Consider the following 21,270-nt stretch of genomic DNA (forward strand, 5'->3'; position numbering starts at 1 on the left):
CCCCCCCCCCTTTTATTATATCCCTCCCTCCCTTCTTTGTTTGTTTGTTCCCTCCCCCCTTTTTCATTGTATCACTCCCTCTCCCTCCTTTGGCTTGTTTCTTCACTCTCCCTTTTTGGGTTTGTCCCATCTCTTAGGGGTTTGAGGCCCATCTCTTTAGGGCTTGGTAGGGTTTTCACCCTGGTCTAGCTAATTTGGCTCTATATGTTGTATTTGTTTTCTTTCCTGTTTTAATATATTTTTCATTCACCAAAAAAAAAAAAAAAAAGAGATCGAATATTCATTAAAAGTTGTCTCCTTATCATCTAAATAGGAGACATATGGCAGATTATTTCTCTAGTTTCTATGAGTAGAAATCTTAAGTCGTATGTAAGATGAATCTTGTGTAATTTGTGGAAATAAACGTTCCTTGATCACATGGTTTTGCAATTAGACATGAAAGGGAGACAAATTATGCCCTCATCCTTATGAAACTCGAAAAACTCATCCATGTTTATGCTCATGTAAACCACGTCATTGGCCCTATATTGACGTAGGCCTACGTGGCCAGGGAGTATTCTTTTCCCCTTTATAAATTATCTTGAAGAACTTTCATTCTGATAAAAAACCTCATCATCAATATTAGTGAGGTGCTAGCGTATACTATGCTCCCAGACAGAGAAATAAGAATTTTGATCCTCCCATACCCCATGGATGGTGTGAGACGGGGTTGGAGGCTATGGAGCGTATCCGGTCTCAATATATAATTGGATTCATTTTGTAGTATTGCATCATCCCAGCCAAAGAGTTTTATTTTTTCGGGCATGGAACTTGTTTTTATGGAAATTGGCATAGAAATGATTTTAAATGTAATTGCACGGGACGTGATACTACAAGTTGGTGATTTATTGGTGCTGGTGGGAAGGCGACACTGCAACCAGAAACTCTGGGTCGGACTCGAGAGCATTCATAGACTCTGGCGGAAGACTCACCTCCAAGTCCACACTTCCTCTTCCTTGGCGCCCTGGGTATGAAGACACTTTCCCATCGAACTTGTTTGCAGACCCACTCCGAACAGCCTCTGCCTTTCCCCACCCAAAGTCGCACCCATACATGTTGAATCTAGGTGAACTTCCCATTAGGACGGTGCAGGGATCAATGAAATTGCAATATTGGTAAATGATAGGACTCTTTGTCCACACCTCCAGCTTACCCCTCACCTTACTGTCAGTGTGGTCATTCACAGCCTCGTGCAATAGCCATGCTCCCCACCCAATTCCATGGCTGAGCAATTCTCCAACACTGGCAGTTGCGCTAGCAGTTTCAACGCAGTTTCCAAAGTAGTCAGTGGATAATGGTGGGTTCAGTCTTGATCTATTATTGATGGCTAACCTGCAAGTCGTTGTCTGCAGCTGACTGAGTAGATGACAGCGTGCCCGTGTCACAGATCTCCACACAAATGATGACAAAGCCTGAAAGGAGGATATGGTGGTGGTGTTGCACTCAGCGTTGGCCTTAGCTTTGAGTCTCGCAATGGATTGTGATGAGAAATGGAAAAATCTCTCTCTTAGCACCTCGGGTGGGCTGTACCTGTCAATGAACTCATCATGGTGAGAGAAAGGTAAGTTGATTATGGGTCTCTGGCCATCGAGAAACCAGCGTCTGAGGATTGGTGGGCGCGAGATGTGATCATAATCATGGTTTCCTTTGACCATCATCCTGCATATCTCGGCCCATGTATTGAAGAAATGCCAGTAGGAAGTGCCGTCACCGACGATGTGGTCGAAAGAGCATGCGATGAAGATTCCATCTAGAAACTCCGTCACCTGCACGGCCAGCAAAGGCAAGTTGTGACCATCGTGGTTGATAGCTCTGTCTAACAGAAAGAATGATTTAACAATGGGGGGAACATCGACAGAGGAGAGGATGTCTGCCATGGTAACATCTGCAACAGCGTGGACAAAATCAACTCCAGGGTTGTTACAATCCAGAGATATAGAGTAAGAAGGGGGGTCGTCTTGTTTATGGGTGACGAGATGGCCGGCCAGGGGAAGGAAGTGGACAAGGGTGCGGGAAAGGGAATCCTTAAGGTGGTCGATGATGGTAAAGGAAGGGTCTTTGGTTGGGGAAGGTTTTGAAAAGAGAAGACCCTTTTGGATGTAATGTGCGTTGAGCAAGGAGAGATCCCATGGGTTCAAGTGTAAAGGCTCTTTTGATTCGTCTGACAAGCTCTCTGGTTTGATGGAGCATCTTGAGATGTGCCGAATGACCGGATGACTCGCCATTAATTACTCGTTTCACTTCTATTCACTTGCCACACCTCCAAGAGAGAGAGAGAGAGAGAGAGAGAGAGAGTGAGAGAGAGAGAGATCTACCCTAGAGGATGCTCATCTTCCTTATAAAGAAGTTGCAACTCTCGTCCGCGACTGCGTTACGACTTCCCGAGCGCGGTTGTTAAGGCTACAGTGCTGGACACGAATTAAGAATGAAGGAGAAAAGCGGCTTAGAATATAAGTGCCGGATAACTTTCTCCGAGAAAGAAAAGAATCATTCAAAGGAGGACTTTGAATAAGAAATCTAAAGTCTACACCAAGAGCCAAACCATAGTTCAGAGAATTAACCATGTAAATATTATCTTGCTTTTCTTGATAAGCAAGAAAGAACTTTTATAATGTTGCATTTATCTTAAGCGAAATGATTGACCATTGACATTGTGTCGGTGCTGATCACCTAACTGAAATAAGCATCACTAGGAACCACCATAAATGGGTCCGCAGTTTCATGCATATGGACGGTAGGAGAGTAGATGTCTACTTACCACATTGGGAGGCTGACATGTGGCCATGGAAAAATATTTTTTTTCTTAATATGACACAACATTGGGACCCACATCATCTTCTTTGACGATTTTCCGTGCTCATCTCTCTCTTTAGTCCTAAATCCTACCCCTTTCCTGCAATCCCGTCTTCACCCAGTTGCATGTTTGATCATCCGATCATATATGTGAGTATTCAACACATATTTCAGTTCTTGTTCTTGTAAAGTTGAAGATAAGATATATTTGAAAGCAAAAGAGACAATGTTGACTACTTACATGTATGATCAGGTGATGGCATGAGCAACAGATTCAATTTCATCCGTCCCCTTCCTTGCCCATCATCTTTCCCAACCCCCTTCCTTGCAACCCCACCCCACCACCCCCTTCCCTGTTCATCATCTCTCCTGACACCTTCCATACAACCCCATTCACGGTCAAATGTATAAGGCAAATCACCAATCAGATGATAGGAAACCTATATTAAAGGATTGGTCGTTTTACGAAAAGGTCCTGGAGAAAGATTTCATACCAATATGAGTTGGTTCCAAGTAAAATTTAAGTCAGCTTGGCTAACAATGATGAACTTGTATTATAAATTGACCATTTCTAACTACGGTCAGTTGACTAATTGTGATATTTTATGATATGCTGATCGATTGCAACATTTTACGATCAACTAACTGAATCAAACTTTTTGGTCAGCTTGACCGATTGTCAATTAACATAATTCGTACAAACGTGATTTAGTTTCATGGAAGTTACAAACACATGACTTAAGTGGTTAAGTAGTTACAACCAATTGAGGGAGTGTAATTCCAATAACTATCCCACTAAATATATGGCACATGGGTTTCTGCAGTTACGAAACTGTCAAAAAAACAAGATCATTCAAAAGAACCATAAAAGAGACTATGGTGGAAGAAAGAAGTGATCATCGTCAACAGATCAAATAAATTTAGACATCAAGTATATCCTTCATTTCGTTTTTTTATTTTTTATTTTTTTTTACTTCTTTTCCTTGTTTTAGATTAGTATTTTCTTTTGAAACATTATACTTCCTTCAAGTTTTGTACTTCATTTCATAATGTAATGATCACGCATCTGGTATGTTTAACATCAACATATTGTTACCAGTCAAGGCCAATCCTCTGATAGGGTGTATGGCTAAAATGGTCCGCAATAATAATTCATAAGAAAAAAGGATAAATCCATTCTTTTTTTTTTTTGGTAAAATAAAAAAGGTACTCCATGGTAGTGATCATAGCCCCAGGACAAGCCCCCATACGGCAAGCAATGCTTCCGCAGGACCAATGGACGATAGTGGGCATACCAAGACTCGAACCCACAACCAGTCCACTTGAGCAGTTATGGATTGAAGGCATTTTCACCACTAGGCTATCAACCCTAATGGTAGGTAAATCCATTCGATAGCAATCCCAAATTGATCCTGAATTTTAAAACCTTGGCACTTATGGATAACTGTGTTGGGATTAGTGTCAATCGATACTAATCCATATCAAATTGATATCAGTTGGAATTGGATGGATTTATCCATTTTTTTTTTTTTTAAAATAATGTTTTAGACCATTTTATCTTTATATCTTACCAGTGGATCATTATCGGATTGGTCAGGATTGAGGATTGGTTTCAATCAATACTGACTCAATCCTGGCGAACTAGGCTTCTATTTCCTGCAAAACAAACTAAATATTTTGTGGAGGCTGATGACAGGAGGTAACCTATCCAAAAAAGAAAAAGACATGAGGTGGTAGGATAGGTTTGGTCTTAGAATCGAGTCTCAAGTGACTCTCAACTGAGAGTGTCAATCGGTTTGGAATTTAAGTATTTGATTCGGTTTCAGTCCCTATTTGGTTCTTATGCTCGAACAGGAAAGTGACCAAGTCTCACCTCAGTTATGTTCCTTTTATAACTATATTTTATTTGATTTAGTTCGATTCCAATTATTTAGTCTGGATTTGGTTTTGATTCCTAGTTCCATATCCAATTTGACACATCTAAGATTGTGTTTGGTATTGTTTTTGTTACAGAAATGATGTTTCGTGTAAAAAACAGAAATTTTAGTTTCTGTGTCAAAATATCGTTTTTTTTTTAACGAAACTAGAACGAGAGAACTATCTTTTGTCGTTTCATCAATTCTCCTTTTTTTTTTTTGTTTTTCTTTTTTTTTTTTTTTTCCCACTTTTGTTGCAAAAAAAAAGAACACATCATAAATGCATCTAAATGCTTTATTTCATTTTTTCGTTCTCATAAAACAAAAAAACTCCAAAAACATTTTTTTAAAACGTTACCAAACATAACCTAATAATCTCAACATCTTATAATTGTAACCATATTCTATTTGATTCAATTCGATTCCTTCAATTCCCATTCAACAATCGTAAGTAGGGGTGTCGATTCCAGGCCCGTGCCGATTGGCCCGACCAAGCCCAACACGTTTATGGCCCTACCTATACCTGCCCGATTAATAAATGTGTCGGGATTGAGCTCGCAATGTTTATAAATAGGTAGTACACGGTGCAACTACCTAGCCCATCGGGTGCCCAACCGGCCCAACTTGAGCCGATTCCTTTAAGCTCGACCTAGCCTGACCACTTTAATATTACTTGTATTTTATTTTATTATTATTATTTTTTAATACAGTTTGTATTTAGTGCCTAGGCTATGTGATATGTACAGTTAGGATGGTGCTTATCATTATCTGAAAACATTCATCTTTCAAGCATAGTTTAATTGATTTGAACTTATTAAACTTGGGTTGTGTAATCATTGTTTAATTGATTTGAGTTCCATGGGTTAAATATCAAGTACGTTAGTATCGTAGCTGCTTTGCCCATCTTTGGCTTAATTAATTTTAACTATGGGATCTTTCTTTGCGATGCCCATCTTTGTCTAATTTTAATGGTATTCCCCTTCGAGCACATTTAAGAGACCAATTTTAAAGATGGCCTATTTAAAGCCTATTTAAAGCTAAATAGGTCTATAGCCCAGTTAAGGCCAATTTATGATAGCCCGATTAGAGCCCGAGACCGACCGACTTGATTATTAACTGTACCATGCCTATCCTAGCTAAGCCCGTTTAGCTAAACGGGAGTTCACAGTGCAGCCCTAGATAATGACCGATCCCCATTATGACCGATCGAAACTGGCCCGGCCCCGACCCGACCGGACCGCTTGACACCCTTACCCGTAAGATTCTCAACATCTTATCTTATGGTTGGTCTAGGATTGGGCCAACCACATTCCCGCTCATGGACTGATGAGTACCTTTTAGTGATGCTACGGCAGCTTAGAGCAGCTAGACCATCTGCAGTGTCTACCACAGCAAGCCAGTGGACGCAAACCCTTCTCCATTCTGCAGATGAGTCGCACAGTGAAGGCGCGTTAATGGTTCGGTTTTTGGTGGTTTGAATTGACGAGGGAGTAAGAAGATGAAGGTGGGCGGGGGAGTAGTGATTGGTGGTCCATGTGCTACTGCACTCCCTACACTATTTGTTCGCCGCAGCAAAGCTGTTCTTGCGAGGTCTCCTACTTCCTTAACGTCTGGTAAATTATCGATTACCATCTGCATCATCATATCTCTGCCATTGAAATGTGCAAAGCGGAAGCAAACATCTTTTCTGATTTCTTACGAGTTATAGATGAATATACAGCTTAGATTTTGAGATTTGCATTGATTGACTTGTTTATCTACGAAAAACCAGAGGGCAATGGCAGTTCAAAACTAAAAGAAATAAGAAGAAAATAAAATAAAATAATACGGGTTTATGCTAATTTTTTTGTAAGATTTTCTTACATTTGGAAGATATTAGAGTATCTGTGTAGTGGGCTGGGGCTGAATTAGACTAATAGAAAGGAGGAGTTGGTTGGGCAAGCCAATATGTAACTAGCTGCTGTGGAATTCTCGTTCGGGTGTCTGTAGTCTCCGGAGTGATTACCTCCAATATGTTATTATTGCTTATTTCTTTCCATCTTAATAACATGGTATAGGCATATTGATTGTTTTCAATCTTTGGATCTTGTACTATTATTTTCTTTAAGGTCTTTTTATCTGGGGAGGAGCAGTTGCATGTGTGACATGGAAGCTGAGATGGCCCATAAAATGTTAATGTATTCCTTGGGTCATTCACTTTCAAGGTGAACAGCTTCTGTCATTTACTTATGATTAATACAAATGATCCAACCTTGTAAATAGCCGTTTTAGAACATTGCGGCAGAGGTGAAGGAGTAAAGAGTTTCAAACCTATCATGTAATTGGGAAAAAAGAAAATCCTTTTTACAGACCATCAATTATTCTAGAGAGTAGAGATGCCAAAATCTTATGTAGTTAAAGGTTAGATAGGATTGAACCTGCTATTACCTCTAACCGAGGGAAGATGGAAAAATACCAACATTGAAACTGAACCGGGAAAAAAATTTGTATGTTATAGTTGTATGAATATGATATAGACATATAAAGGTGTTATTCCCGTGGGCAAACAGTTGCTTGCTTGGCATGAACAAAAGCATCAATTGCAACACCAAGCATACACAGTAATGGTCTTGTTGGTCTTCATTTGACTTTTCTTCATCCTATTTGGATACGCTTTCTACTTTTTTTTTTTGGGGGGGGTGGGGGTGGTGGTTAATTCTTGCTTCAAATACCTTTAAGTGGCTCATTATTTGTTGAAACCAGTAATTATGTTATGATTCCAATCCCCCCTCCCACACACACAGGAAAAAGAGGAAATATTGTAGCATATACTCTGTATACAGACAAAGGATGGAACTCTCTCTCTCTCTCTTCTCTCTCTCTCTTTCTCTTTTATTAAGCCCTGAAACATAACTAGGGCACCTTACCAAAGACCTACTCATCTACTTTTAGGTATGGTTAAGCACTATGCTGATCTCCTCTCCTGGCTCCTGCTTTGACTACATTACTGACATCCATTTTTTCTCCATAGAAAACCAAAATTAATATTCTGAATCCAGCATATAATCAAGTTACCCTGCTGCTGAGTTGTTCATCAGCTAGAAAGTTATCTAGATCATCCTGATCCTCCTGGTTGATGTTTAGAATCAATCTTCGAATATGTAGAACTAACAGAGTGATTAGGGGGAAAAAAAAGATAATGTTGTAGGATTTATGAATAATTTGCTTAGAAGTTTGCTTCTCTAGTGTACCACTACTTCTGATGGTACTGGCACTAATGTTCTGTTCCAATTATATTTGCATGGCCATAAGGCTCTAAAGAAATCATTAGCTACGATATAACGATCATCGTGATATATTTGCATTTTTCTAAACCTATGATTAAATCGGATACAATTTTTTTTAACACGTGTTATTCCTAGAAGTATGCTAGCCATGTAAAACATTATCATCTGCTTCCTGTGTCTCTCCATCCAGAAAAATGCTATGCAGCTATATTGCAATGTAGTGACCTTCTCAGCCTTTTTTGTAATTTTTTTTTCTTTCCATATCTTGGATTAATTATTGTTTAGAATGATCTTCAAAATATTATTTAAAATAATTGAAATATGTTCATTTTGCTTTATTTTAGAATAGCTACAGAGGTAATGATTGAAGATGGTTTCTGTCCAAGCGTCAATTGAACAAATTTAGCAATTTAACATTGAGAAGGCAGAATAAATGGCATGCATGTGAGATAGATGAGTAGAGTAACATGCTTGGGGATGCAGCTGATTGTTGCTGCATAATAATGGTAAAGGCTAAAAGGCTTTCCTACTGTTGCATCAGATGGCTACATCTTAGAGCACTATCCCGGTGACTGCCCTTTATTTAGTGGCCCATTACGACACCCTGTTAATGGGCAATGCCTGTTTACAATTACAATTTCCTTATCTGTGGTGATGATTATCAAGTTATTGGGTCTATTTGTATTTCTAGAAGCTTTAATTTTCATGCTTTTATGCATGAGATTCTGCTACTGAAGCCCAGATTCTGCTACCTATTGCTGTCTCTGCCTTGTTGCAATGTCAACTGTATCTGAAGGATCCTCTATTTCCATCCAGTTACTATTTTGAAACTCATAGTTTCTTGACATAAAAAAGAAGAAAAAGGATAAAGTTGGGAAAGTCTCTTGAAGATTTTCTGGCTTTGAAATCATCTTTGAAAATTCGATATTTTATGTTGATGAAAAAATGATTTGCATTTTCGTTAAGTTTGCTTTTAGGTCTGAAACAGTACCATTGAATTTCTGTTCTTCCCGAAGGTGTCATAGTTTCTAATTTAAAGAATAAGATGTTTGATCTGAACTAAAGGAAGTAATTTGCGTTTTCCTTTTCAATTCTTCCTGGGATTACTGGATACTCGTGATAAGGCTTGGAATAAGGGGGAAAATCAATCTCTAAATTTCTGTTCCCGAAAAGTTTTCAGATGGCCTTACGTCTCTATTATGCTGCTCAGCCATGTGCATTCTTGTCAGTTGTGGAAATTGCCATATGCTCTACTTATAAGTCCCTAACATCCACTTTGTTAATATCTTAATTCCATTGTTACTGTAGTAGTATGGGTTTTGCTTAGTTTATGGACAATGAATCTGAAGAACTTAACATTAGGAAAATGTCTGGTTAAAATGATTTATCTTGGAAAAAGAAGCCTATAAGGGCTTTTGAATTAATTATGTTTTTCCTGGATCCACTGATGTTCTTGCCTTGATTTGTGATATTGGTTGAGATTTCAGTATCTACTTTTAGAGCTAAACCTAGAATAATTCTATATTTCTATATTTAGGGAATGAATGTTTTGTTTCTTGAAGGAAGGAGCATTACAATTTTATCTGCAAGAAAAGATCGTAGTTTGTTTATAGTGTGTAGCCACTTGTTCTTCACCATGATCTGTGAGATTGTAAGTGGAACTTGTTTTCCGGTATCTATATCCATTTCCACTTGACGATATCTCAATTTGATTTTGTTCAACTTATGTTTGGCTGTGAATTGATATTTTTTATTTATTGGGTGTAAATGTTGTTTTTGTGTTTACTGAGAGATGAATATTTTCTGACCAGAAGTTGTGATGAATTCTGATTTAATGTATTACATGCTTTTAACAGTTTCTGAATGAAATGCAGACCATATATCATTTATCAAAGATATAGCTGCAATTCGACCTCCCGAGTATCTACAATGTTTGTTGAAAATGCTTCAAATAAGAGGTAGATGTTTCACAACCTCTTTTGTTGCTGGGTCTCCCATGTATTGTGTAGGGTATCGAGAAACTCATCATTTACTAGCTTCTTATTTCCTTATGTCACATAATGTCAGCATTTTTACATTCTGGTGCCTAATAAAATCTTAATTCCTTAGTTATATAGGTCTTCTATTGTAAAAGTCTATAGCACATGAACACAAAGAACCCCATGTCATTTTCAGTTTGTATGGAAGGATTTCATCTGCTAAAAAATACCAGGTTCATAAATCATAATCTCTATATTCTTGAAGATATGAAACCCATTCCTTGTTTTTAGTCTGTCTTGTTTGACCAGAGTTTTTCTTTAAATAACTCTGTTCTGCCGTGGTCTATTTGCATGGTAACAGGTGACCGAATTGCCTCTCCTGGAGCTAGGGAAGGGTTGATTCCCCTTGCTATTCCCCTATCAGAAAATCATTCAGGTTCAAGCAAAACACCTTCTGTCTATATAATCATCTACTGCCAATTGATTTGAAGTTTTAACTGCTGCTTTCGTCCATTCTTTGTTTGCTGTAGGTGCTTTAACTGCATTGTTGCGATGGCCAACAGCTCCATCTGGGTAAAAGATCCAGTTTTCGGGTGACTCTCTCTTTTCTCCATTTTTATTTGCATCATTTATTACAAGTTTATCTTCATTTGGTTACGCAGGATGGAGATGCCAGTTGTGGAAGTTCGTAAGCATGGAGTATGGCTTTTAGCCAAGAATGTAATACATTAAACTGGAAGGATGCTTATTATCGCATAGATTTTATTTTGGTTGTATTATTATTGCATAGATTGCTGGATAGATCGGTTGTTGAACCGTTGACCATGATTCCTTAGATTAAGTTATTGTACCACATAAGAGTTCTTAACTAATATCCTCTTGGACTTCCTAATGTAGGTGGACCAATATATTCATAGAATGCTGGTGGAAGAAGAGGCCAACTGCTCAGACGAAGGTAATGGTGAACTATTTGCTGCTTCCTTGGAGGCTGGTAAGAAACTTTGCAGAAGGGGCGACTTCACTGAATCTAAGATTGCAAACCTTGACATCTATCTTTTGAAGAAGGTCTGGCAGATATATCTAAACTTTGTTGCATAATGACCTTGTCGGGTGAATTTTCATGTTTAATTGTTCCTTTTCAGGTTGGTCTGTTTCCCGATGTCTTAGAACGTAAAGTAATGCAGCACTTTGAGAATGGGGACCATGTGAGAATTCCGTAGTTTGGCTGATTCCATAAAAACGCAATGTGGGTATCTTGTGGTTAGTGCTGATTGGTTTTACTTGTCGATGGAAGGTTTCTGCATTGGTGACTGGGGAGTTCTATACAAGGAAGGAGCATTTTCCCGGATTTGGACGGCCTTTTGTGTTTAATGCAGAGGTTTTGCTCAAGTTCGTAATCTTGTCTGAGTAATTTCAGAGATGTTCTTTACTTGTTTTTGTAGAAATTTGAGTTTTCGCATTCTGCCAACTGATATGGATTTAAATTTCCTCTTAATAAGAAGCTTTTGGATGCATCATTACAGGGTTGGGCGTAAGCTAGAAGCGAAAGATGCTGCAAGGGGTGCTTTGAAATCACCATGGTGGACATTGGGTTGCAAATACAAGGTTTTTTCCTCTTCATCAACCATTTCATGATATCTATTTTCTTTCATTCTCTATTCTGTGGTTGCTTCACATGGAATAATGTTTGAATTAATCTTGTCCAGGAAGTTGCTGATATTGCAGGATGGGAGGATGAGCAAATCGAGTACATAAAGGAGAAAGTGTCAGAAGAGGGTAAGATGGAAGATCTGAAAAAGGGGAAGCCACCTGCTCAGGTTGTATGACTGTATAGTTCCATGAGGTTACTGGTTTTATTGGAATCTAACACAGAAGTTTATCAGGCTTATTTATGGTTACTTGGTTTGATTCCCATTGCAGGTTGCATTGGATGAAGCTGCATTTTTGTTGGATTTGGCCTCAGTTGAGGGGACCTGGACCGACTCCGTGGAGCGAATTGCAGATTGTTACAAGGAGGCTGGACTCCATGATATTGCAAGATTGATTCTTTACAGAGATTGAGTTGATGAGAGCTATCCAACCGCATCAAGAAATTGATCAGGAATGTTTTAATTTTTTTTTGGTTCCAGTTTTGGATGTTTCTTTGTTTCAATTTTAATTAATAAAAATGGATAGATGGTCTTAATTTTTAACATCTTTGTTAATAATTCTCTAGACTTTAGTTGTTCATAGAATACAAATTGCCAAATAGCCTTGTTTCCCATTTAGACAGTTTTACATCTTTGTTGTACTTGAATGTTAGTTTCAGCAGAGCTCTTTACAGAAATTCTTGACAGATGAATTTGCATGGAAGAAATATACGTTAGAGAAAGCAGTGAAACGGCAACAAAAGACACTTTTTTCCTTCGGCAAATGCTAGTCACTATGAAAAATACTATCTTTTTTTTTTTTTTTTTTTTGGATAAAATACTATTATGTATACCTTCTTTTAGATTTTGCAGATACTGAAGTAAATGATAGAAGTTGTGAAAATGCACTTTGGTTATTTTACCCAGAAAAATTTGTAATAACAGCCAGAGAGTGGGACTTCCCCTTCATTGGATTCATTCTTTCCCAAACTAGGCTGCAGCTAAAGAGGTTGGACGGACTGGGATCAGACCAAGTTTTGGGGGTAGGGGTAGGTGTTGGGGATTCTTTACCATATTAAACATATGAATAACCCTATAGTGTTTAGAATACAAGAATCATCAACCAATCATAAAAGATTAATCATAGGTGTAGTCCCTAAACCAAGAACAATAAAGTATCCCATCTTAAAATACATAACCATATAGATTTACCATATCTATAATAATCAATGGGACAACCATGACATGAACCATAAATGAGAATAAAGAAGTACCTGTGTCCCATGAACATAGATCATGAACCTCTGTCCCATGTGGTTAAACATTATTCCCATGAAGATGACAATGAACTACGCAAGTGGAGTCCTTCTACTGAGATCTTCTGCAGCCTCTTACTCTAGGGTTTCCTTTCTTTCTGTGCACTTGCTCTTGTGAGAAAGCCGTGCTCCCAAAACCAATAAGGCATTAAGTAAAGTAATGGCTGCAGGGACCGTCAGTATTCTATTTATAATAGAATCCCTAAAACCCTATTCCACTCTCAATGGAAAGAGCTAGGAGTTTCCTAATCAGAGTGGGTCTATAATTGCTTGGGCCCAATGGATCAATCGGTATCAGTTAAGCCCACATAAAAATCCTAACAGTAGGAGTAGAGGTAGGGCCGTAGGGGTGGGGTGTAGTAGATGTTATTAGAGGGGGTCAGTTGGAGAATGAGAAGGCCACTCCATTTGAAGTAATGAAATCACGTCACCCAGAAAAGTCACAGTTCTTCCTTGTTCCTTCTCTAGTTCGCTGTTTTCTCTCTTCGTTGTTTCATTTCTGTTGGAATATGTGTCAAGATTCGAAATTTTGTTTTGTTTTGGTGGGTTCAAACACACCTAAATACCGAAATTTTATCGAAATTGAGTATTTTTTTTTTGGTTGCCTATTTCGATGGTCAAATGGTCATATTTTGACTTGAAATTTCGAGTGGTAGTTTATTTTAAGGTTAATAAACATGCTTAGAACATAAAAATGTAAAAATATTAGAACATGACATTGTTTTAGATTTGCACCTTTGTTTGGCAGCAACCGTCGAATTGATCTAGAAATTTTACTTGTTTCATTGTTAGAACAAGATATAATATGATAGTAAAACAAATAAATAATGCATCTAAGCCATGATCAAACATACATCAACATTGATTAACTAATATTTAGAGTATTAGAGTAATATAGTATGCGACTCCTTAATTCACAAGTCCCAATTAAAGTCAAACACTGAACATATTAGTTACACAACAGTCCAACAGTAATCATAATGACTATGTAGTATCTACTATCTATTGGAAACAACTATGACGGCCTGGCTTGATTCCACGCCCAGTACGATGGAGTTGACGTGCATTTTCCTCTGACTGCACTACAAATGCATGTCATGCCATAGTTTGAGAGAAGAATCGAACATAGTCCTCCACAACTACGAAAAAGACTGAATCATCTACATACTGAAGGTAACCTATTCGAGGGTACGTACCACCACCATAGTATGAAGAAGAAGATCCTACCATTGAGCTACTGTCAATTGATGGTTTCGATAACAAGTACAGATTGGCTAGGTATGAGAATAAACTTTTCACAAAGCCACTACCATGTGACTAGGTCTGGGAGCCATAGTTAGTACTACTACTAGGAATGGATGAACCAAATGTATGCCCTATCCCAATGAATTGACCATAAGGTCCATGATACTCCGACCAAGTGCTCTCTCCAGTAAATGATGGGGCTCTCATTGTGGGGCATTCGGCCAATAGAAGTGGATAGACTATCAACATCCATACAATCTCGCTATCGATCTCCATCAAATCGGCGATGAGGCCCTCTAGTATAACCTGAACTCCTCCCTCCACTTAATGGGTGTGCACTGTGATCAGTATCTTGTGTGGCATATTGAAACTGACTTTCCTTAGTGAATCGCACTGGCTTCGGCTCTTACTCGGCCTGCTCATACTACTCTCGAACTCTTTCAAATCGATTATCACCCCTCCCCCATCACCATCATCATTACCATCACCATCACCATCATCCTCACCATCATCACCATCACCATGTGTCTGTGCCTATGTTTGTGTTTGAGTCTGGGTGTGGGTACGACCACCCGATAAAATGGACCAATCATCATCTCCATATGAATCATCCCTACCAGGTGCAAGCTCGAATGATCGAGGGGTCTGTGAATGTATCATTCCCTCTGTAGCCATTAAATTATCAACATCGACCACCATCTAGCGCACTAGATATGGGTCCGGCCTACCTCCTGGTTGATCCATTAACGGGTCACCTTTGTCCCTCACCAAGACCACTAAAGGATCCTCCTCATCTGAGTCAATCTTGAAAACATCAGTCAGCTCGATCTGACCCCTATCATTCTCCATACCTGTGCGTATGTACTGCATCCTCAGTCTCATATTATAATGCACATACACCAAGTTATTCAGAAGTTGTGGACCCAATCAATTCTGCCTTTTCGAATGGATGAGTGAAAATATGTTTCAATTTCTCTCATAACCAGATGCAGAACATGTCTGGGAGAGTACTTTGATGGCAATCTTCCTTAATTCCGGTGCTGAACCCCCATACAACACCCACCATTCAGCTGCATTACAAGTTACAACAAGTGTAAGATATTATTTATGTTCCAAAACACTTAACACTTGTATAACTAACAAACTAAAATTTGGATTTCATACCAAGATCAGTAATCTTACGACCCAAGTATGTGGCGAGAGCTCCGAAGCTGCCTAATGCATCCCTGAATTCTTTCATCTATAACAAATTTACAAATAGGGCCCTAGTTAACAATCAGTGTATTGAAATATAGATTCCTATAGTCATAGTAGTACAAAACTAACCTCAATTTTGGCTTTGTCTTGTAGATCGGGCTTTAATTGCAACTTAGCAACCATATGCTTCACTGCTTGCAGAAGATCTGGATCCAATGCAAGTCTCTTGGTGTACTGATACCTTGGGTTTAAATAGTATGCTGAAATGTGACAAAACATATTATTGTCAATGTTAACATTAATGCATTTTTGTATCACATAAAAGAATATATTCAGCTTTGCTTACTAGCTTTATGCAATGGATGCGAAAGCTGACGCTCCCAATAGTCTTCTATTATTTTCACAAATTTCCTACTTCCACGTGGATTGGCAGCATAGACATTTTCTTTCATTATTGCAATAGCAACCCATAGGCTTGGCAAGTTGGGCTTGAAAGTAGAATCCACCATCTTCAACATGCCAACAATTGGTGCTAAGATTTTAACCACTTTATCCAACTGTGTTCAAAATTCCTCTGATGAAATGGTTGCCTGTGCCTCCCTACCACCAGCTAATCCTGATTCCCTCCAACCAAACCACTCCTTAGATACGAACATGGATCGAAGACCAACTTTCTTGGATTCAAAACTTTGGAATGCAATATAGTTGATAGCAAATCTTATAAAATCGGGTATGACCAAGTCACCCCCGCACTTCTCCTTCAATAGGTTCAATGAAAACCCATGATTATTGACAAATATGCTCACTTGCCTAGCCCTTTCAACCACTCTTTACAAATTTCAGCTTCCCCATGTCCTTCAACATTAGGTCAATGCAGTGTGCTGGTCCAAAAGAGTTGGAATCTGGGGTCGTTCATCATTTTTCAGTACGGCCTTCTTATAGTTACTTCCATTGTCAGTCATAATCTAAACAACATTCTTTATCCCAACTTCTTTCACAACCTCCTTCAAAAGCTTCTAAATATATTTTGCATAATTTCTTTCCTTGGATGCATCAATAGACTTTAGGAAATGGTCCTACTACCATCACAATAAACCATAAAATTGATGATGGACTTTCTCGTGGACCCTGTCCAACAATTACACATTATGGTTATCCCAAAAAACTTTGAACTCATCAATATATGCTTTCATCTCACTCTTCTCCTTAGGCAAATATACATTCATCACCTCATAGGCAGCCGGCCCCTTTATCCTTGGACCGGCCTCAGCCACAATATCAAGCATTGGCTGGTGATAAGGACATGTAGTGGCTTTTGCTGGGATGCTAGGAAATAACATCCACTAGACACAGCTTCCACAACATAAGCCTTCATGTTACCCCACATCCCCTTTATTTTACGCTGCTTACTGTCATTTTTCCTGTATGCACGGGGATCCTGTTGTAGAACGGGATTCACATGAGGTAGAACCATTGGAGGTGAAGGTGGAGGTTGGGTTGCCCTTGTACTCTGTGATCTCCTAAAGGGCAAAGGGATCTATGAAGATCCACTACCTTCTGCTCTAGATGGACCAGCTCCTCCATGTCTACGTCTTTCCATATCCTCGTGAAGACTTTGTCAGCTCGATGCTTGCTCTTGCCTCCAATCTCTAACCTCTTGCTCAGTTTGTATATCATCAGGCACATATACCGGGCCATCAATGTCATCATCACTATCATCAAGCAGATATCGATGTATGGAAGCATGTAGTGTCTCCTCAAACTCTATCCTCGACTTCTCCTTCACCACTTTTCTCTTATTCCTTCCCTTCATGGCTTCAGCTATGGCCTTGGCAATATGATTAGGCACTTCATTGCATCCAGCCACATCTTTGAAATTTCCAACCAGATGTTGCTTAAGTTTTGTGGCCCCACCACCCATAAACCTCTTATGATAGTAGTTGCATTTTGTATGCCTCTTATCGCCATCAGTCGGCTCTCTGTGTTCCCATGCAATCTCTCTACTATCACGTTTGCCACCTCCTCTCCCTCTTCTCCCGCCTTCCTCACCGCCTTTTCTAGCCATTTTATATCACCCTAATGCTAATGCATAGATAAAAGAATGTCATTATTAACTTACAAGTATATGGTAGCTGCTTATATTTTATTCTTAGATAAAATTATTTTTTAATAAATTTTAAAAAATATTTTAATGACATAATACAATAAAACCAAATATGGTATAACATAACAAGCATATAGTACGCTCCAAAACACTTTAATATTAATCTCGTATTTTTATTTTATTTTTAAAATAAAAACAGAATATTTTCCCTATTTTTAAAATTAATTTTCAATTATTAATTTATTTTTCATATTTTTTGAAAAAAAAAAAGATAATTACCGATTGGAAAAAAATTTCACTCTGATGGAGTCGTAGAGCAGCCATTGATGACTGACATATGTATGGTTGATATCCATCAAAGCAATATTTATCATAAAAAGTAACAATTTATGTTAATGAAAATAAAATTTTAAACTAGAAAAAAAATATTTATATACCAAAAAAAAATTTTGACTCCGTGAGGTCATAGATCGGCCTCTAGTGTCTAACATATAAAAAATCTACAAGCATCCAACATGTGTTTATGTACTATTTAAAAAAAAAAATGATTTTAGAGAAAGAACTTTACATTTCCTAAGCTTTGAATGTGTAGATCTTCTTGAAGGAGTCCAATGGAAGTTAAAATGTGTGATGATGTATTTAATTAGAGGCTTATTGGAGTATTTTTCCTTCAAAATATACAAATAGAACTGAAACCACCGAGACAGAATGAAATCCTGTATTTATAAGCCTTGGCCTGTATCGTTTTGGCGAGTTACCAAAACGATACCGAAATTTCGTCATTTTGTCTTATTTCGTTTTGACAAAAAAATTATAAAAAAAATTACAAAATAGTGAAATTTCACCGAGATTTTGAACCATGATATTATGTGTCCACTTACTTTCCAAGTTAGATTAGGTTATTTGATCTCCTAGTTCAACTAATCTCTAGTTTCCTAAATTGGAGTTGGACTGGATTCTCTTTCCTATTCCACCTATATCGTACTTGGATTTTAGATGGAGGGAGACGGCCATTGAACACATCGACTGCTCTTCTCCCTTGCCATCTCTCTTCTTCTTCCTAATCACTCTTCTCTCAAGTTACTAATTACAGATCTTTGGTTTTCTACAATTCCTTATCAATCGGCATTGCAACGAAGTAAACAGCGCCTGAAGTTTTTTCCTGGTACGTTGACCGAGTCCCTCTTTAACGCCTAATTCACTACATTTCTCTCGTCTTTCATTTCACTCCACTTACCTGTTTTGAAGTTTATAGCATTTTGGGGCTTTTGGGTTCTGAAGCTATTGGGGTTATAGAGTGACGAAAATATCACTGAGTTTGCACTTTGAAGGCTTATGGGTATTGATGTTGTGGAGTTGCAGACCAGGTTGATTTTCGTCTTTCTTCTTCATTTCATTTGAATTTTGCAGAGAGAAGACATGGTGGATGCGGTTGTTTCTGTCTTCTTGGGGAAACTACTTAATTCTTTGCAAGAGCAGAGCTGCATCATTATTGAATTTAAAGATCAGTTCAAGAGGCTCAAGGGTGAGCTGCAGCTCATGCAAAGCTTCCTCAGAGATGCCGACAGGCTGAAGAGGAAACAGCAGACTCTCTGCACTCTTACAGTTCGTCTGCGAGAGTTGGTTTATGAAGCTGAAGACATACTTGGAGATTTCCAGGTGAGATGTAAAGAAGATGAAGAAGTTGCTTCTACATGTTTGAAGTGCTTCTCCCCCTTCAGAGCTGCCGTTCTGTTACCAAACTGGAAAGCGTCTCAGACAAATCAATGAGAAAATAACTTCCATCAAATAGAACATCTCTTCTTACCTAGGCGTGCCCCTTTTCACTGCAAAGCAAATGCGGAGGTGTAGAATTATGAAATGTCAAGATGGAGCTCTCCCATCTATGACCATACCCAAGTGGTGGAATTGGAAGCGGACACATAGAAGCTAAAAGACTGGCTATTGGAAGCAAATAACGGCTTCTTGCCATTGGGATTGTTGGCACAGGTGGATTGGGCAAAACCATGACTCAGAAGGGCTTCTACAACAGGGTAGTGGAGAACCACTTTAAGAGGAGGATGTGGGTGTTTTATCTCTCAGACATTCACTGAAAAACAAAATCATGAGAAGCATGCTCAAAGCACTAGGGAGATGCCAGTGTTGGAGATGATTGAGGCGAACTGTTAGAGGAAAATAAACCATAATCTTCAAAGCCAGAGGTATTTGATTGCGAAGGATAATGTTTGGAGCCTAGACAATGCCTGGTGGCACCGAATTTATGAAGGGTTGCCAGAGGGAAATGGGAGCAGTGTCATACTCACCACTAGATTTAAAGAAGTTGGTCAAAAGATGGGAAATTTCTCAGTGAATATGATAGTTGCTTGTTCTGTGAGATAGTTTTTGCAGCTAATGGGGGTAAGTGTGGTTACCCTGAATTGGAAGGGCGTTGGTAAGGAGATTGTGGAGAAATGCAAGGCAGTGGTAGGAATCATGCTCTGCAAGTTACCTTACTATGATATATGGAGGAGAATTGCAGACAATTTCAGAGAAGAGTTGGCAGGGAGAATGATGACTCGGTGATGGCTTCCTTGCAAATGAGTATGATGAGCTCCCCTCCTATCTAAAATCATACTTCCTCTGTTTCTCTCTTTATCCAGATGATTGTCATATTGAAGGAACTACTAACCTTTTGGTGGATTAAAGAGGGTTTTGTTTCTGTGAGGAATGATCGATTAATAACAGTGGCAGCTGAAGATTTTTTTTTCAGCTCTGATGGATCGATGTTTGATAGAAGTGGCTGATAAGACTTCCAATGAGATGGTTTACACGTGCAAGATTCATGATGTGGTTCATTTATTGTTCAAAATGCTGAAGGATGACTAGTCGAATGGAGCTAGTAGCCTTCAGTTGGGCCTTAGAAGTGAGCTTGATCTTAGGTGCCTTCATGCCAATAAAAATCTGTACGGGCATTGTTGTCCACAACCAAGACTGTTGAAATTAACAAGATCACTTTTAACAGTTGCAGAAAAGTTCTCTGAATGCCGATATTTAAGGGTACTGGATCTTTCAAAATCAATTTTCAAAACATATCTAGAAAATCTACTGGACCAAATTGGAGTACTCCAACATTTAACTTACATCAGTTTAAGCAACACCCACCCTTTGGTTCAACTCCCTCCTTCACTTGGGAAACTCATTAACCTTGAAATTCTGGTTTGGGAAGGCTTTCAAATCTTCAAGAATTGCTTGGGTTTAGACCTGCAAGATCAAACCAATTGGAAGGATGTTGCATTGCAGAGTTGAAGAGCTTCAAGCTACTCGGAAAGGTTGAATTACGACTAACAAGGGTTGATGAGATAGGCTAGCTAAGTATGTTGCTACAAGGACTACTTCTACTTGGGATACTGCGCCACTTTTTCCCTTCATGATATCAATTGGGATTCTCAGCTGACACCTAAATATAGTTTTTCATAAGAAATTTTGTTTTTGCTTTGATTGGATTGCTTCTCTGTTGATGGCCATGAGGAAGGTGGAGATATAATTCAATGTTTGTGTTCTCACTAAATTCTTTGTAATTTCCTTATTAATAATGTAATTCTATTGCTGATCTTTAGCCAAAAAAAAGGGTAATTGTTCTGTTATATATATCTTCAAAAGTTGCAATTTCTAACCATAAGTTGTTTCAATTGTCTTGGTGATGATCTTGTGGCGAAGCTGGATAAGTTCCCTACTCATCAACTTTATGAGCTTTGTCTCGAGTTCTTTCCAGGGGAGATGAGCCCGACTTGGCTTAACCCTATTTCAC

General features: G+C 38.6%; 3 protein-coding genes and 1 long non-coding RNA gene across 5 annotated transcripts; 2 read left to right on the top strand and 2 right to left on the bottom strand.

Annotated features, from left to right (window-relative positions):
• Positions 1–799: 799 nt before the first annotated feature.
• Positions 800–2,341, bottom strand: LOC122092072 (uncharacterized acetyltransferase At3g50280-like). The gene has a single exon (XM_042662383.1). It carries the CDS (start codon positions 2,262–2,264, stop codon positions 885–887), a length of 1,380 nt encoding a protein of 459 aa, XP_042518317.1. The 5' UTR covers positions 2,265–2,341; the 3' UTR covers positions 800–884.
• Positions 2,342–6,075: 3,734 nt separating this feature from the next.
• LOC122090858 (protein IN CHLOROPLAST ATPASE BIOGENESIS, chloroplastic-like) lies at positions 6,076–12,185 on the top strand. 2 transcript variants are annotated; one of them, XM_042660592.1, is made up of 11 exons: positions 6,076–6,361; positions 9,889–9,972; positions 10,355–10,429; positions 10,524–10,566; positions 10,656–10,713; positions 10,891–11,058; positions 11,136–11,198; positions 11,288–11,382; positions 11,517–11,598; positions 11,700–11,810; positions 11,914–12,185. In XM_042660592.1, the coding sequence occupies exons 1-11, from the start codon at positions 6,247–6,249 to the stop codon at positions 12,052–12,054; spliced, it is 1,035 nt and encodes a 344-aa protein (XP_042516526.1). In that variant the 5' UTR covers positions 6,076–6,246; the 3' UTR covers positions 12,055–12,185. The 2 variants fall into 2 exon arrangements, with proteins under 2 accessions (XP_042516526.1, XP_042516527.1); XM_042660593.1 differs by having other exon boundaries at positions 6,078–6,361; positions 9,871–9,972.
• Positions 12,186–15,148: 2,963 nt separating this feature from the next.
• Positions 15,149–16,963, bottom strand: LOC122092306. The gene is made up of 6 exons (XM_042662627.1): positions 16,934–16,963; positions 16,718–16,817; positions 15,726–15,911; positions 15,509–15,639; positions 15,347–15,422; positions 15,149–15,252 (listed from the first exon to the last, which is right to left on the bottom strand). The coding sequence occupies exons 1-6, from the start codon at positions 16,961–16,963 to the stop codon at positions 15,149–15,151; spliced, it is 627 nt and encodes a 208-aa protein (XP_042518561.1).
• Positions 16,964–18,323: 1,360 nt separating this feature from the next.
• On the top strand, positions 18,324–21,106 carry LOC122091447. Its single transcript, XR_006143940.1, has 2 exons — positions 18,324–18,648; positions 18,739–21,106. It is a non-coding gene; the product is annotated as an uncharacterized LOC122091447 (long non-coding RNA).
• Positions 21,107–21,270: the final 164 nt, after the last annotated feature.

This window comes from Macadamia integrifolia, chromosome 10 (assembly GCF_013358625.1).
Source record: "Macadamia integrifolia cultivar HAES 741 chromosome 10, SCU_Mint_v3, whole genome shotgun sequence".
Taxonomy (NCBI): domain Eukaryota; kingdom Viridiplantae; phylum Streptophyta; class Magnoliopsida; order Proteales; family Proteaceae; genus Macadamia; species Macadamia integrifolia.